The 16,285-nt window shown below is 36.7% G+C and overlaps 1 protein-coding gene across 1 annotated transcript in view; it reads left to right on the plus strand.

The window, feature by feature from the left end:
• POLK (DNA polymerase kappa) overlaps nt 1-16,285 on the plus strand; it is a 68,141-nt gene that overhangs the window by 35,354 nt on the left and 16,502 nt on the right. The window contains exons 5-7 of the mRNA XM_060093056.1: nt 8,662-8,793; nt 12,164-12,317; nt 15,859-16,098. Of these exons, the coding sequence (XP_059949039.1) occupies nt 8,662-8,793; nt 12,164-12,317; nt 15,859-16,098 (526 nt within the window). The remainder of the gene's footprint in view (nt 1-8,661; nt 8,794-12,163; nt 12,318-15,858; nt 16,099-16,285) is intronic.

Genomic DNA, 16,285 nt, shown 5'->3' on the forward strand with positions numbered 1-16,285 from the left:
AAGTACTGTAATTAAGTGGTTTTTTTCCATGACTTGAAACCTTTGCACTTCTGTGACTATGTTGCTTTTCCTTATTGCCACCCTCACCATAGTAGGTAAAGATAACCAGGATAGCTTTGTGTAGCTAAAGATGTGTTGGGAATTAGAAACAGCAACTGGAGTATATGGGTTTTGGTATTAAAAAAATACAAAAGAAATAAGGAAGGTTCTTTCCTGTTCTACTCCTTTCAATGCCTTAGATAACTATTAACCTGATTCCCGAGTTATTTTATTATAAAACTATAATCTGTTTGTTCATTATCTCTGCTCCCACAAGTATGCAGGCAACTAACAATCCTGGTTCCAAAGTAATGTTTGTAGGAAAGGATACTCTCCTCTCTTACAAATCATCAACTAATATTTGAAAAAAATATATTTAATTTTATTAAGAATATATTTCACCATATATTTATGTGAAATTATGTATATGAACCCCTTCAGTACTTACTGGACACCCATTTATGCACATGATTCTGTAATTTGAGCAGAGGACAGTGGGGATGGTTCATCTCTACTCCACTTGGGGTTGGCTGGGCCTATTTAGCTGGGGCTGAAGGATCCAAAAAGGCTTCACTAACATGCTTCCAGCTATGAGCTTTCCACTCCACGTGGTGCATCATCATTTTGTAATCTAACACAAGATCTTACATAGTTGCTGGATCCCACAAAAGCAAAGGCAGAACCTGCAGACTTTTTTTTTAATTTATTTTTTATACAGCAGATTCTTATTAGTTATCTATTTTATACATATTAGTATATATATGTCAATCCCAATCTCCCAATTCATCCCACCCCTATCCCCACTTTCCCCCCTTTGTGTCCATGTGTTTGTTCTCTACATCTCTGTTTCTATTTCTGCCTTGCAGACCAGTTCATCTGTACCATTTTTCTAGATTCCACATATATGCGTTAATATATGATATTTGTTTTTCTCTTTCTGACTTACTTCACTCTGTATGACAGTCTCTAAGTCCATCCACGTCTCTACAAGTGACCCAATTTCGTTCCTTTTTATGGCTGAGTAATATTCCATTGTATACACGTGCCACATCTTCTTTATCCATTTGTCTGTTGATGGGCATTTAGGTTGCTTCCATGACCTGGCTATTGTAAATAGTGCTGCAGTGAACATTGGGGTGCATGTATCTTTCTGAATTATGGTTTTTGCTGGGTTTTTATTATGTTTTTTTAGTTTTTTAAGTAACTTCCATACTGTTCTCCATAGTGGCTGTATCAGTTTACATTCCCACCAACAGTGCAAGAGGGTTCCCTTTATTCCACACCCTCTCCAGCATTTGTTCTTTGTAGATTTTCTGATAATGCCCATTCTAACCGGTGTGAGGTGATACCTCATTGTAGTTTTTTTGTTGTTGTTGTTGTTTTGTTTTTTTTTTGTTTGTTTGTTTTGTTTTTTTTTTTTTTTTTGCTGTACGCGGGCCTCTCACTGCTGCGGCCTCTCCCGTCGCGGAGCACAGGCTCCGGACACACAGGCTCCGCGGCCATGGCTCGCGGGCCCAGCCGCTCCGCGGCATGCGGGATCTTCCGGGATCGGGGCACGAACCCGTGTCCCCTGCATCGGCAGGCGGACTCTCAACCACTGCGCCACCAGGGAAGCCCCTCATTGTAGTTTTGATTTGAATTTCTCTAATAATTAGTGATGTTGAGCAGCCTTTCATGTGCCTCTTGGCCATCTGTATGTCTTCTGTGGAGAAATGTCTCTGTAGGTCTTCTGACCGTTTTTGGATTGGGTTGTTTGTTTTTTTAATATTGAGCTGCATGAGCTGTTTATATATTTTGGAGATTAATCCTTTGTTCATTGATTTGTTTGCAAATATTTTCTCCCATTCTGAGGGTTGTCTTTTCATCTTGTTTATAGTTTCCTTGGCTGTGCAAAAGCTTTTAAGTTTCATTAGGTCCCATTTGTTTATTTTTGTTTTTATCTCCATTACTCTAGGAGCTGGGTCAAAAAAGATATTGCTGTGATTTGTATCAAAGAGTGTTCTTCCTATGTTTTACTCTAAGACTTTTATAGTGTCTGGTCTTACATTTACATCTTTAATCCATTTTGAGTTTATTTTTGTGTATGGTGTTAGGGGTGTTTGTTTTACATGTAGCTGCCTAGTCTTCCCAGCACCACTTATTGAAAAGACTGTCTTTTCTCCATTGTATATCCTTGCCTCCTTTGTCATAGATTAGTTGACCATATAGGTGCATGGATTTCTCTCTGGGCTTTTTATCCTGTTCCATTGATCTGTATTTCTGTTTTTGTGCCAGTATAGTATTTTCTTGATTACTGTAGCTTTGTACTATAGTCTGAAGTCAGGGAGTCTGATTCCTCCAGCTCTGTTTTTTTCTCTCAAGATTTCTTTGGCTATTTGGGATCTTTTTTGTCTCCATACAAATTTTAAGATTTTTCTTCTACTTCTGTAAAAAATGCCATTGGTAATTTGATAGGGATTGCATTGAATCTGTAGGTTGCTTTGGGTAGTATAGTCATTTTCACAATATGAAAATCCACAATCCACAAACATGCTATATCTCTCAATCTGTTTGTGTCATCTTTGATTTCTTTGATCAGTGACTTATACTTTTCTGAGTATAGGTCTTTTACCTCCTTAGGTCGGTTTATTCCTAGGTATTTTATCCTTTTTGTTGCAATGGTGAATGGGATTGTTTCCTTAATTTCTCGTTCTAATCTTTCATTGTTAGTGTATAGGAATCCAAAAGATTTCTGTGCATTAATTTTGTATCCTGAAACTTTACCAAATTCATTGATTAGCTCTAATAGTTTTCTGGTGGCATCTTTAGGATTATCTATGTATAGTATCATGTCATCTGCAAACAGTGACTATTTTACTTCTTCTTTTCCAATTTGTTTTCTTTCTTTCTTTCTTTATCTTCTCTGATTGCCTTGGCTAGGACTTCCAAAACTATGTTGAATTAGAGTGGCGAGAGTGGATATCCTTGTCCTGTTCCTGATCTTAGAGGAAATGGTTTCAGTTTTTCACCATTGAGAATGATGTTTGCTGTGGTTTGTCGTATATGGCCTTTATTATGATGAGGTAGGTTCCCTCTGTGCCCACTTTCTGGAGAGTTTTTATCCTAAATGGGTGTTGAATTTTGTCAAAAGCTTTTTCTGCATCTATTGAGATGATCATATGGTTTTTATTCTTCAGTTTGTTAATATGGTGTTATCACATTGATTGATTTGCATATATTGAAGAATCCTTGCATCCCTGGGTTAAATCCCACTTGATCATGGTGTATGATCCTTTTAATGTGTTGTTGGATTCTGTTTGCTAGTATTTTGTTGAGGATTATTGCATCTATATTCATCAGTGATATTGGTCTGTAATTTTCCTTTTTTGTAGTATCTTTGTCTGGTTTTGGTATCAGGGTGATGGTGGCCTCATAGAATGAGTTTGGGAGTGTTCCATCCTCCACACTTTATTGGAAGAGTTTGAGAAGGATGGATGTTAGCTCTTCTCTATGTTTGATAGAATTCACCTGTGAAGCCATCTGGTCCTGGACTTTTGTTTGTTGGAAGATTTTTAATCACAGTTTCAATTTCATTACTTGTGATTGGTCTGCTCACAGTTTCTATTTCTTCCTGGTTCAGTCTTGGAAGGTTATACCTTTCTAAGAACGTGTCCATTTCTTCCAGCTTGTCCATTTTATTGGCACAGAATTGCTTGTAGTAGTCTCTTATGATGCTTTGTATTCCTGCAGTGTCCATTGTAACTTCTCCTCTTTCATTTCTAATTTTATTGATTTGAGTCCTCTCCCTCTTTTTCTTGATGAGTCTGGCTAATGGTTTATCAATTTTGTTTATCTTCTCAAACAACCAGCTTTTAGTTTTATTGATCTTTGCTATTGTTTTCTTTCTTTCTATTTCATTTATTTCTGCTCTGATCTTTATGATTTCTTTCCTTCTTCTAATTTTGGGTTTTGTTTGTTCTTCATCTAGTTGCTTTAGGTGTAAGCTTAGTTTTTTTTTTTGAGATTTTTCTTGTTTCTTGAGGTAGGATTGTATTACTATAAACTTCCCTCTTAGAAATGCTTTTTTTGCATCCCATAGGTTTTGGATTGTCATGTTTTTATTGTCATTTGTCTCTAGGTATTTTTTGATTTCCTCTTTGATTTCTTCAGTGATCTCTTGGTTATTTAGTAACGTATTGTTTAACCTCCATGTGTTTGTGTTTTTTACGTTTTCTTCCCTGTAATTGATTTCTAATCTCATAGTGTTGTGGTTGGAAAAGATGCTTGATATGATTTCAATTTTCTTAAATTTACCAAGGCTTGATTTGTTACCCAAGATGTGATCTATCCTGGAGAATGTTCTGCATGCACTTGAGAAAAAAGTGTATTCAGCCATGTTCAGGTGCAATGTCCTATAAGTATCAATTAAACCTATCTGGTCTGTTGTGTCATTTAAAGCTTTTGTTTCCTTATTAAGTTTCTGTCTGGATGATCTGTCCATCAGTATAAGTGAGGTGTTAAAGTCCCCCACTATTATTGTGTTACTGTCGATTTCCTCTTTCATAGCTGTTAGCATTTGCCTTATGTATTGAAGTGCTCTTATGTTGGGTGCATATATATTTATAACTGTTATGTCTTCTTCTTGGATTGATCCCTTGATCATTATGTTAGTGTCCTTCCTTGTCTCTTGTAACATTCTTTATTTTAAAGCCTATTTTATCTGATATAAGTATTGCTATTCCAGCTTTCATTTGATTTCCATTTGCATGGAATATCTTTTTCATCCCCTCACTTTCAGTCTGTATGTGTCCCTAGGTCTGAAGTGGGTCTGTTGTAGACAGCATTTACATGTGTCTTGTTTTTGTATCCATTCAGCGAACCTGAGTTTTTGTTTGGAGCGTTTAATCCATTCACATTTAAGGTCATTATTGATAAATATGTTCCTATTACCATTTTCTTAATTGTTTTGTGTTTGTTTCTGTAGGTTCTTTTCTTCTCTTGTGTTTCGCACTTAGAGAATTTCCTTTAGCATTTTTTGTAGAGCTGGTTTGGTGATGCTGAATTTCTTAGATTTTGCATGTCTGTAAAGCTTTTGCTTACTCTGAATGAGTTCCTTGCCAGATGGAGTAATCTTTGTTGTAGTTTCTTCCCTTTCATCACTTTAAATATATCATGCCACTCCCTTCTGGCTTGTAGAGTTACTGCTGTGAAATCAGCTGTTAACCTTATAGGAGTTCCCTTGTATGTTATTTGGCATTTTTCTCTTGTTGCTTTTAATAATTTTTCTTTGTCTTTAATTTTTGTCAATTTGATTAGTATGTGTCTTGGCATGTTTCTCCTTGGGTTTATCCTGCCTGAGACTCTGTGCGTTTCCTGGATTTGGGTGGCTATTTCCTTTCCCATGTTAGGGAAGTTTTTGACTATAATCTCTTCAAATATTTTCTTGGGTTCTTTCCCTCTCTCTTCTCCTTCTGAGACCCCTGTAATGCGAATGCTTTTGTGTTTAATGTTGTCCCAGAGGTCTCTCAGGCTGTCTTCATTTCTTTTCATTCTTTTTTCTTTATTCTGTTCCATGGCAGTGAATCCCACCATTCTGTCTTCCAAGTCATTTATCTATTCTTCTGCCTCAGTTATTCTGCTATTGATTCCTTCTAGTGTATTTTTCATTTCAGTTATTGTATTGTTCATCTCTGTTTGTTCTTTAATTCTTCTAGGTTTTTGTTAAACATTTCTTGCATCTTCTCAATCTTTCCCTTCATTCTTTTTCTGAGGTCCTGGATCATCTTCACTATCATTATTCTGAATTCTTTTTCTGAAGGTTGCCTATCTCCACTTCATTTAGTTGTTTTTCTGGGGTTTTATCTTGTTCTTCCATCTGGTACATAGTCCTCTGCCTTTTCATTTTGTCTATCTTTCTGTGAATGTAGTTTTCATTCCACAGGCTGCAGGATTGTAGTTCTCTTTGTTTCTGCTGTCTGCCCTCTGGTGGATGAGGCTATCTAAGTGGCTTGTGCAAGCTTCCTGATGGGAGGGACTGGTGTTGGGTAGAGCTGGGTGTTGCTCTGGTGGGCAGAGTTCACTAAAACTTTAATCTGCTTGTCTGCTGATGGGTGGGGCTGGGTTCCCTCCCTGTTGGTTGTTTGGCCTGAAGTGACCCAGGACTGGAGCCTACAGGCTCTTTGGTGGGGCTAATGGCGGACTCTGGGAGGGCTTACGCCAAGGAGTACCTCCCAGAACTTCTGCTGCCAGTGCCCTTGTCCCCACAGTGAGCCACAGCCACCCCCTGCTGCCTCTGCAGGAGACCCTCCAACACTAGCAGGTAGGTCTGGCTCAGTCTCCTATGCGGTCACTGCTCTTTCCCCCTGCGTCCTGATGTGCACACTACTTTGTGTGTACCCTCCAAGAGTGGAGTCTCTGTTTCCCCTGGTCCTGTAGAAGTCCTGCAGCCAAATCCCGATAGCCTTCAAAGTCTGGTTGTCTGAAAATTCCTCCTCCTGTTGCTGGACCCCCCCAGTTGGGAAGCCTGACGTGGGGCTCAGAACCTTCACTCCAGTGGGTGGACTTCTGTGGTATAATTGTTCTCCAGTCTGTGAGTCACCCACCCAGCAGTTTTGGGATTTGATTTTACTGTGATTGCGCCCCTCCTACTGTCTCATTGCAGCTTCTCCTTTGTCTTTGGATGTGGGGTATCTTTTTTGGTGAGTTCCAGTGTCTTCCTGTTGATGGTTGTTCAGCAGTTAGTTGTGATTCCAGTGCTCTTGCAATAGGGAGTGTGCGCACGTCCTTCTACTCCACCATCTTGAACCAATCTCTCCAGAAGCTGCAGACCTTTTAATGCCTAGGTTTCAGGACTCGCATAATGTCACTCCCTCACATTCTTTTGGTCAAAGCAAGTCACAACCAAGTCTCTTGGTATGAGGAACCAGAACCCACCTTTTGACAGGAGGAACTGTAAAAGGCTGTGGCTGTGATTTATAATCCCCCACAAACCTCAAAGTTAAAGGAAGTCATATCTAAAATTGTGTTTGTACTCTACTGTAGATCTAGCTTTTATATCAATTCCATTAGATTTATTTATATTTAAAGCATTGGTTTGTCCTTCAAGTGCTGTCTGTACTTTCTAGTCCAGAATATTGACCAAGGATTAGCATAGTTTTGAATACTATCAAGATTTCTTAAACAACATTTGAAAACCATTAATGGCAAATTTATATTATCATTCTGAAATAATGGTTTCATTTGGCAGATTTTGTTTGCTTTCTTTGAATTTTCAGTTGAGATTCCAAGGATTCCATTTGTGATTAGTTTTTTCTAAATGGTATTATGGCCTGCCACATTAATCTAGATTGTTGTCAGGTATCTTCATCAACAGGATTTAATAAGTAATGTTCTTTTTACTCTCAATGACAAAATTTTGGCTCCCTGTCCACCAATGCCAAATAAAAAATATGGAGACAGAGTTTGGAGGAAGCAGAAAAGAGTAGCTTTATTCCTTTTGCCAGGCAAAGGGGGTAACACAGCAGGGTAGCACCTCAAGAGCTGTGCCCCTTCCCTGGGTAATAGGGGAAGTTTGTATAGCCTGGGGCTTGTGGTCTAAGGTAGGTGATAAGGCTCAAAGTAATGAAGGTCTTGCATTTCTTTTCTTCTGCAAATTCTTGGCCAAAGCTGGCATCAGGAGGCTCAGCAACTGGGTCTGGTGACAGTGATTATCGGCCCGTGACCTTCTTTCTGCAATGAAGAGTGCTACAAGGGAATGTAGGGGGAGAAGAAGTGCCAGGTGCAAAGGGTAATTTGTATGGAGTCAGAGTAATCAGCTTTGTGAAGGACAAGTCTAACTACAAGTGTTTGTTAGTAGTAACAGCTAAAGAATAACCAAGATTGCTTAACTCTTTCAGTCCTGTTTATGTTGTTTCCCCAGCCTATTCATTGTTTCCTTATTTTCCTTGTTTATCAGAAAACAAAAGTCTCATTTCTATTTTTGCTGCAACACTCTCATAATTGTTTAGTACCATCTCGTAGTCAAAATGTTTTCACCAAAAAAGATATTCAAGCGTTAAGAAATAAAGCTTAATTTTTAAAGTTCTTTTATGCTTTAATCACTTCATGTTTGAGACTTAATTTAACTGACCATATATTAGAACTTTGTTTTGTTTTTTTTCTAGATCAAAAACTTACAAAATTCCAAATCCATACTATTATACTATACCATTACTTTGCATACTATTACTTTTTGTAACTTCTATATTATTTGTACTATATTGCTTTATAGCTGTTACTTGACTACTACTATATTATTACTTTAATGTAACATCACCCACTATCATCTAAACTTTTATATATACTATATTACAGGTATGCATTAAAACCAATGAAGTTTAGTTACTGGAAACATAAAACTGTGCTTTTTATTAGCACAGTCTTGCTTATTACCTCACGTCACGTTATAAATATGGTACAGCAGTGGGAGAGGGTCATAGTGTTATACCACAACAGGATAAAATCAAAGCTTGATTTGAGACAGTGGCCTATAAAAGAAATGTCCTTGAATTGAAAATGCACATCAATAATGTTTCTTTTGAAAGCATCGATCAATATGTCCATTTAGGTTTGAATATTTTTCCCCATGTGGTCCATTTTTTTCAGTCTACTTCGAATTATCACGCAAGGAGATTTGGTGTTCGTGCAGCCATGCCAGGATTCATTGCAAAAAGACTCTGCCCACAACTTATTATAGTGCCCCCAAACTTTGACAAATACCGAGCTGTGAGTAGAGAGGTAAGTCTGATGTCTCACCCCTACTTATAGCCTTCTGATGATTTCCTATCATCTACAGAGTCAAGTCCAAATACTGTAGCACATCAGAATTTAGCCTTAGCTTATCCCTTCAAGTCTCCTTTCTACCACTTCCTCAGCTTATATGTCAAATACTGAGCTGCATATGTGTCCAGAATACACTCTTCTATTTCCCAGTTCTTTGCTTTTCCATGTGTTTTTCTGTCTGCATAGAAAACTCTTATCTCCCCAGAAAACTCTGAATTGCCTTAATTATAACATAAATTAACTTTAGCTATTTTTCTGTTAATGTGCAATGTACATTTTCTTCTAGAATCACCTTATATTTATAATCTACAGAATTAATTCCAAGTCATTAATTCCAAGCTCTTTTCTGAATAAACTTTTTATCAATGTTTTTAAACAGTAACAAAATTAGCTTATTTTGATTAGCTGCTCTTCTTGCCCCATAATCTAGGGAAGGTGCTTATGAGCATTTAATATCCAGAAGGCTGTAATCAAAGAAAAAGGGGAATAATCTATTGCTTTGAAAAGATTCTCTGAAAAATAAAGATTTGATTATTCACTAAAATTGCCTAAACTGTCATATATGAAAAACTGCCCTTTTCTCTAATTGTGGTAACAACTGGACTATCATGACACTGCTAAAACTTCAGTCATAAATTGAAATTTTAGTATACGACCTCAAACATTTTTATACTGTGGCAAAATGCAGTGTGTTAAAGCCTACTCTCTGAATTGAAACACTTAAAAACTCTGGCCATTATTACCATTTAGTCTCGTAAATTGTCTTTAGATTCACTCTTCTTATTTGTATTCCACCTCATTTCCCCTAGCAGTGAAACCTCCCCCAAATCAAAATGATGCTCCACCCCCAGTTTTTTTTAAAGTTTTTAAAAATTCTTTCAAAAACGGCTTGTGGAAGCAAGTGCTTTTGTGCCTACATCTGCAGAGGTGGTGGGGAACGGGAAGCAGGTTCACACAGGTTACTGCTTATCTGTTTTATTGTATTCTTAAGTAGAGAGAAAATGCCAACCATAAATATTATAAGCTTTTAATAAGTTTGAAAATCCTTCAAAGGCTTTGCAAGAATTTTTTTAACTTCTGCTTTAACTCAGTAAAACTTCTGACAGTATGACAATGAGAACTAAATTGTTTTTAGTTCTCTCTAGTTATTTACATAAGATGGAGAAATCTTTCTTCAAATTCAATCAGGATCTAGCTAGTTTATTTGCAGATGACAAATGGATTCTTATCTGTAAATGAACTACAGCGCAAATTCACTGATTATAAATGCATTAATATTTATGGCTTGGTTTAAACGTTTAAGAAAAAAACATATTTGTTTTATACAAAAAGAATGGAATAGCTTTAACTGCTCTGCAAGCCTAAATGCTTGATTTTTACTGGAGTCTGTCTATTTTTGTTCTTAAAGCAGTATCCTATGTAAAGGAAGTTAGTGAGTATTCATTGTCTCCAGAGAGTACTTCTCATTCAGAATAATCTTAGTTGGCTGCCAACTACAGACCTTCCAGAGTTTCATTTTCACTAGAAAGATTCCATTTGAGCACATTGTAGAATTGGTTTCTTCTACAAGAACAAAGCTAATTAAGGTACTCTCTGAGTAAAGCTTGGCCAAGTTTTATGTCACCATTTTCTAAAATTACCTTTGACTCAGCTGTTCATAATTATATTAAGCTAAAATGCTTTCTTTTTATAAAACGTCAAAAAAAGTTTTCTCATGGTACGGCAGACAGCTTTTAAACACTAGGTGAAACATAACATAATTCAGCAAGTATGTTTTTCCAATATACATATTATTTTGGCAACCAGTTCCTCTAACTTCAGCTAATACTTCAGTGGTTAAAAAAAATTCATACTTTCATATAATAAAACTATCTTATATAAAAGGCATTTCTGGAATCATGCAGAGATTCTGATCCCTTTACATATTTCTTTTATCCCAAGATGCAACTCCAGACTTTTCCCCATCATTTAATATAGACACAGACTTACACTACAGATTTTGTCATCTTTTCCATTCTAAATCCTGATTTTTGTTTTCTGAATGGATACATGCATTAATGTGTGTACTGAGTGGAGTTTTATGGACATATTATAATTAATTGGAGTAGAACTACTTTCTAAAGCAACATAATACCTTCACGTAAGATTATTCCTTTTTAAAATGAACAAAAATGGGCCTTTCTCACCTTCTGAAATGACCCACATTCAGTCTGTGGAGTGTGTTTCTCCCAAGGCCGCTCTCGCCTTTTGAAATGGCCCGTGCTCTGTCTGTGGAGTGTGCCTCTCTCTAAACAAGTCCACTTCGGGACTTCCCTAGTGGCGCAGTAGTTAAGAATCTGCCTGCCAGTGCAGGGGACATGGTTTCAATCCCTGGTCTGGGAAGATCCCACATGCTGCAGAGCAACTAAGCCCATGAGCCACAACTACTGAGCCTGTGCTCTAGAGCCCACGAGCCACAACTACTGAGCCCATGCGCCACAGCTACTGAAGCCTGCAAGCCTAGAGCCCGTACTCCGCAACAAGAGAAGCCACTGCAATAAGAAGCCTGCACACCACAATGAAGAGTAGCCCCCACTCGCCACAACTGGAGAAAGCCCGCACCCAGCAATGAAGACCCAACGCAGTCCAGAAATAAATAAATAAGTAAATAAAATTTAAAAATAACTAACTAAATAAATCCACTTCTTACCTAAAAAAAAGAACAAAAACAATCGTAAAAGGTAAAGGAGAGCAGGATCCTATTGTTCCCACTTCTGCTTTTGACTTGCCACCTAAAATTATGTTGCTTAACCATTTTTTTTTTTTTTTTTGCGGTATGCGGGCCTCTCACTGTTGTGGCCTCTCCCGTTGCGGAGCACAGGCTCCGGATGCGCAGGCCCAGCGGCCATGGCTCACGGGCCCAGCCGCTCCGCGGCATATGGGGTCCTCCCAGACCGGGGCACGAACCCGTATCCCCTGCATCGGCAGGCGGACTCTTAACCACTGTGCCACCAGGGAGGCCCTGCTTAACCATTTTTTATGGGCCTGTCAGAATGATGTTGTTGTTTATTTGAATCACTTATTATATATAGATATAGGTGGCTAAATAGAGATTATATCAAATGAAGCTGTTTCATGGTCTTCTGCCTTTGTAATCTATTTTAATACAAAAGAGAATTTGGACAAACTTGCCCTAGCAGTAAATTATTTATTCTCTAAATCCATGAGCTACTGATTATAGAATCCTTACTATAGTTGCAAAGTAAGAATATTAATGTTTCTTATCAGCTGTATGTGGCAAGTTTTGCTTTGGCAGCAAAATTAAACCATTTTGTTCCTTTCGAAGGTTAAGGAAATACTTGCTGATTATGATCCCAATTTTATGGCCACGAGTCTTGATGAAGCCTACGTGAATATAACAAAGCATTTAGAGGAAAGACAAAATTGGCCTGAGGACAAAAGGAAGTATTTCATCAAAACAGGGAACTCTCTAGAAAATGGTAAGCAATTTATTAGAATGTTCACACTAAGAAAAAAAACAAACAAAAAATCCTTTGAATTAACCAGTTAACTCATTAGGATGCATAGGGGCAGGAATAAATATAGCTTTATTATGAAAAAGTATTAAAAATGAAAAATCAGGGAATTCCCTGGTGGTCCAGTGGTTAGGACTCCACGCTTTCCACTGCAGGCGGCACGGATTCGATCCCTGGTTGGGGAATTAAGATCCCACAAGCTGCACGGCACAACCAAGTGGGTTTTCTGAGATAAATGTGTGGAATGCCACTTTTAAACCAAATGAGATTGTTAAATCTCTAGACTTTAAGAGTGTGCAGAGTCCCTAAACAAAGTAACTTCATAGCAGTTTTTTCTGTAAGATATAATTAACCAGGGGTTGGATTGCCTTGAATCTGAGGAGGTTCTTTGTTTATGGTGGCCTTTTTATGCAGCTGTTAATAGAAAATAGATTCTTTTTTAATTAGCCCCGAACATATCAAAACATTGGATGGGTTTTTTTTTGTTTCCCAAATTTTCTATAATCTATTTATACAGTGATTACTGTTTTTAACCTTGTCGAAATTAATGACTCCCCAACTCCCTTCTTGGCCTTAGATCTTATTTTGATTCTTTTTATATATAATGAAACAATTTTTATGACCCCAAGGTTTTTTTCAAATGAGCCCCTTATTACCTACCCAAAACAATGCCAAAAATCATGCAGATAATACACGTACTGCTTTCAGTCCTCTGTCAGAGGTGTGATTACTTCAAATGCCAGCACTGCCCTGGACCCCTGAGCAAAGTTCACCTGGATGAAAAGGTAGAAATAGAGGGTTTGCTCAAAACCCATAGCCATGTTTCATGTGTACAACTCATTAACTACTTCAGAGGGGACAGGCTGTGGTGGGGAAGCTCTTTGTAACTTTCCCTGAAGCAAAAATGGTGGATCCTCAATGCCATAAATTTCTAACTTTACCATTGTTTGGGGCTCACATCTTTGGAGCAAATTTAGTATGGACATCGAATCATAATTTTATTACCTTACTTAGAGCTCTAATGGGGTAGGTCTCTCTCTTTAAGAGAAACATTAAACAATAAACAAACATAATTTCTGGACACAGAGGCTTGGAGCAAAAGCTTTTTTGCTCTTAATATAACTTTATTGTTTGAGGAAGTGACACACAAAGTCTAATGTCACTTTGCTTAAAATCTTACTTTGTTAGTTCCTTACTTTTCACAGGAGAAAGGAGGGGAGCCATTAAATAGTTATGTCAAAGCATCCCCTGAGGGTCACCTATAATAACTACTTTCACAATATGTTATAAAAAAATTATATTGGGACTAAGGTAAATGTTTTCATTCTCTACTAATGTTCTTTTCATTTACTATATGTCCACACTCATTATGAGGATGTGAATTTTTAATATCTGTTGCTTTTAACATATTTATTTATGTACTTTCCTCTTCATGTATTTCATATTCTTAAGCAATTTAAATAGTTTAACTTTTTTTTTTCATATATAAGTCCCTGTGGGCTGGACTTTCAGGCATGTCTGATTTCACATTATGCCCAGAGAAGCTGTCAACAGTGAGTTGGAGTCGTGGCAGGTGGTTGATATACCTTCCTCTAAAGTCCAAGGGATTTTTCTGCTGTTTGCCCCTTTTCTAAAAGGCACAGTCTGTAAAGAAATAAAATAATAATTATTATTATTTTATGTTTATTCTCTCATAAATCTAGATGGTGCCAGGCAATGTAAAAAACTAAAATACTGTACTGTATACTTTTTAGCACTTGCCATCCAGATGGGATCTTAATCCTACTGTTTCAAATTATAAGAAACCTTACTTTTATATGCTGATCACCTCAGTTATGAGGCTTATAAAGATATTTCTTTCAGAAAGCGAATAAGAAACCACTTCAGCAGTTGGTTGCCTAGCCAGGCCTCACAGAGAAGTAGACAGATTGAAACGGTAACTACACCATTCAGCAGCGGCTCTAAACAATGAACCTGAAAACAGCATATGCTTTGCTTTCTACTGTAGTGTCCTACTATCAGTGACTCACCTGAGGGCAGTGTGATAGAAGCATGAGGTACAAAACATGGCCTAAGGAACTGCAGAAGGAGGTTGTGAACGTGCCTTACGTGGCCTGCAGGTTTTCCGTAGCTCTTTACCTTGACTTTCACACATCTAGTTGGGAAAAAGAGGGTCCAGGTAAATACCATTTCAGCTGTGCCTTAGTCTTAATCCCCCTGAATTGCTCTGCATTTTAAAACCAGATAATGGAAAATGAAAGGAACTAAAGTACATAAATAACAGCCGGTGTAAGTTTGAAAATAAGGCTTGTTTTGTATATGGCCTGGGAATTCAGATTTGTAAAATACCTGTCTGTAACTTAATTCATATTACATACTTAAAAAATTGAAACTAATTAAGTGTCTGTCATTTTATTTATATTATCTTTATAAAATCTTTTGAAAAGGCCAACTTCATTTTTTAAGTATATGTGTCTTGAAACTAGAAATTTAATTTTTGCATCTGTATTTACCTTAATTTGGAAAACATTTATATGTAATAAAATTATGAAATGGATGAGAAAGCTCTGTTGTTAATCTTAGTTTTTATGAATTTTGCACTTCAACTGATTTCTCCTCCATTAAGCCCGGAAAGTAAAGTCTTCAGTGGATTTGTTCATAAGGACGTTTTTAGTATCTGTATAGATTTAAGTGTATTTCACAGTTCATTTATGAAAAATGCAACTAAAATGAAATAATAACCAGATTAGTTTTTTTACTTTACTTTTTAATATTAATATTAGTTTGCTGCCTTTTGATAATAACAAAGGCTTCTCGCTCTTAAACTTGGACCATGGTTAATCTGATTAGACCTTAAGAATTTATATATTTAAAGAAATATAACTTCCAGAAGTAATTTCTATTTATTTCAAATGTGCTCTTAGTAAAAGTGATACTTTATAAACAAACAAGTCAAAATTAAAATCAGCATTTGAAAGAAGAAAATTCAGATTATTTAACATTTGAAAAGTTCTTCCATGAATGAAAAAAATTTTTAGGCTTTTTTCCCCCTCCAAAAGCAAAATTTATCTTTCAGGCATAATTGTTCTATGTTGCTTAACACCTTTTTCCTTATTCCTGAATTCTAATTTAAGAAGGTTCTTTTTTTCCTCTAGAGATGAGTAAAGGTAAGAAACCTTTCATCTTTTTGAGAAAAAAGTACTGTGAATCTAATTCCAATTCTGGGTTTCAATTAATTTCAGTACAAAAATTAGTGAGATTTACATAAGATACTTCGTTTTAAAATGTATACAATGGAAATGGATAATATTCCTTTTAAGAAAAACTTAGAATCAGTGTTTTCTTTGGTAAACAGTTAAAAATATAAATGCTAACATTTCTGATCTTGGTTCTTAGAAAGAAAACTAAACTAGATTTGTCTTTAGGAAGACTGTAGGGAAACCTAATTTATGAAGTATGTACTTTTCAAAATGAAGATGAATTACTGTTCCTGTTTATAATTTAGATAAACCAGGAAAGGAAGTTAATAAACTGCGTGAGCAGGAACGATCCATCTCTCCTCTACTTTTTGAAGATAGTCCTCCTGATTTGCAGTCCCCAGGAAATCCTTTCCAAGTGAACTTTGAAGAACTGAATAATCTTCAAATACTCCAAAACTCAATTGTTTTTGGAACATCAGCTGAGGAAGTGGTAAAGGAAATTCGTTTCAGAATCGAGCAAAAAACTACACTGACAGCCAGTGCAGGTACTTAAAAGGATATTGATGGTTCCAATAGTTATAATTTTCAGACTAGCTAACAGAGTGTAATATTAGTAGTTTCTCACTATAAAGTGTAGAGTAACATTTTACTTAGCTGTTTTTTATTAACTTCTGACAATACACCTATTCAGAATACTGTGAACCTATAGGTAAATTGGAATTAAGCTCAAAA

This window comes from Mesoplodon densirostris, chromosome 3 (assembly GCF_025265405.1).
Source record: "Mesoplodon densirostris isolate mMesDen1 chromosome 3, mMesDen1 primary haplotype, whole genome shotgun sequence".
Taxonomy (NCBI): Eukaryota; Metazoa; Chordata; class Mammalia; order Artiodactyla; family Ziphiidae; genus Mesoplodon; species Mesoplodon densirostris.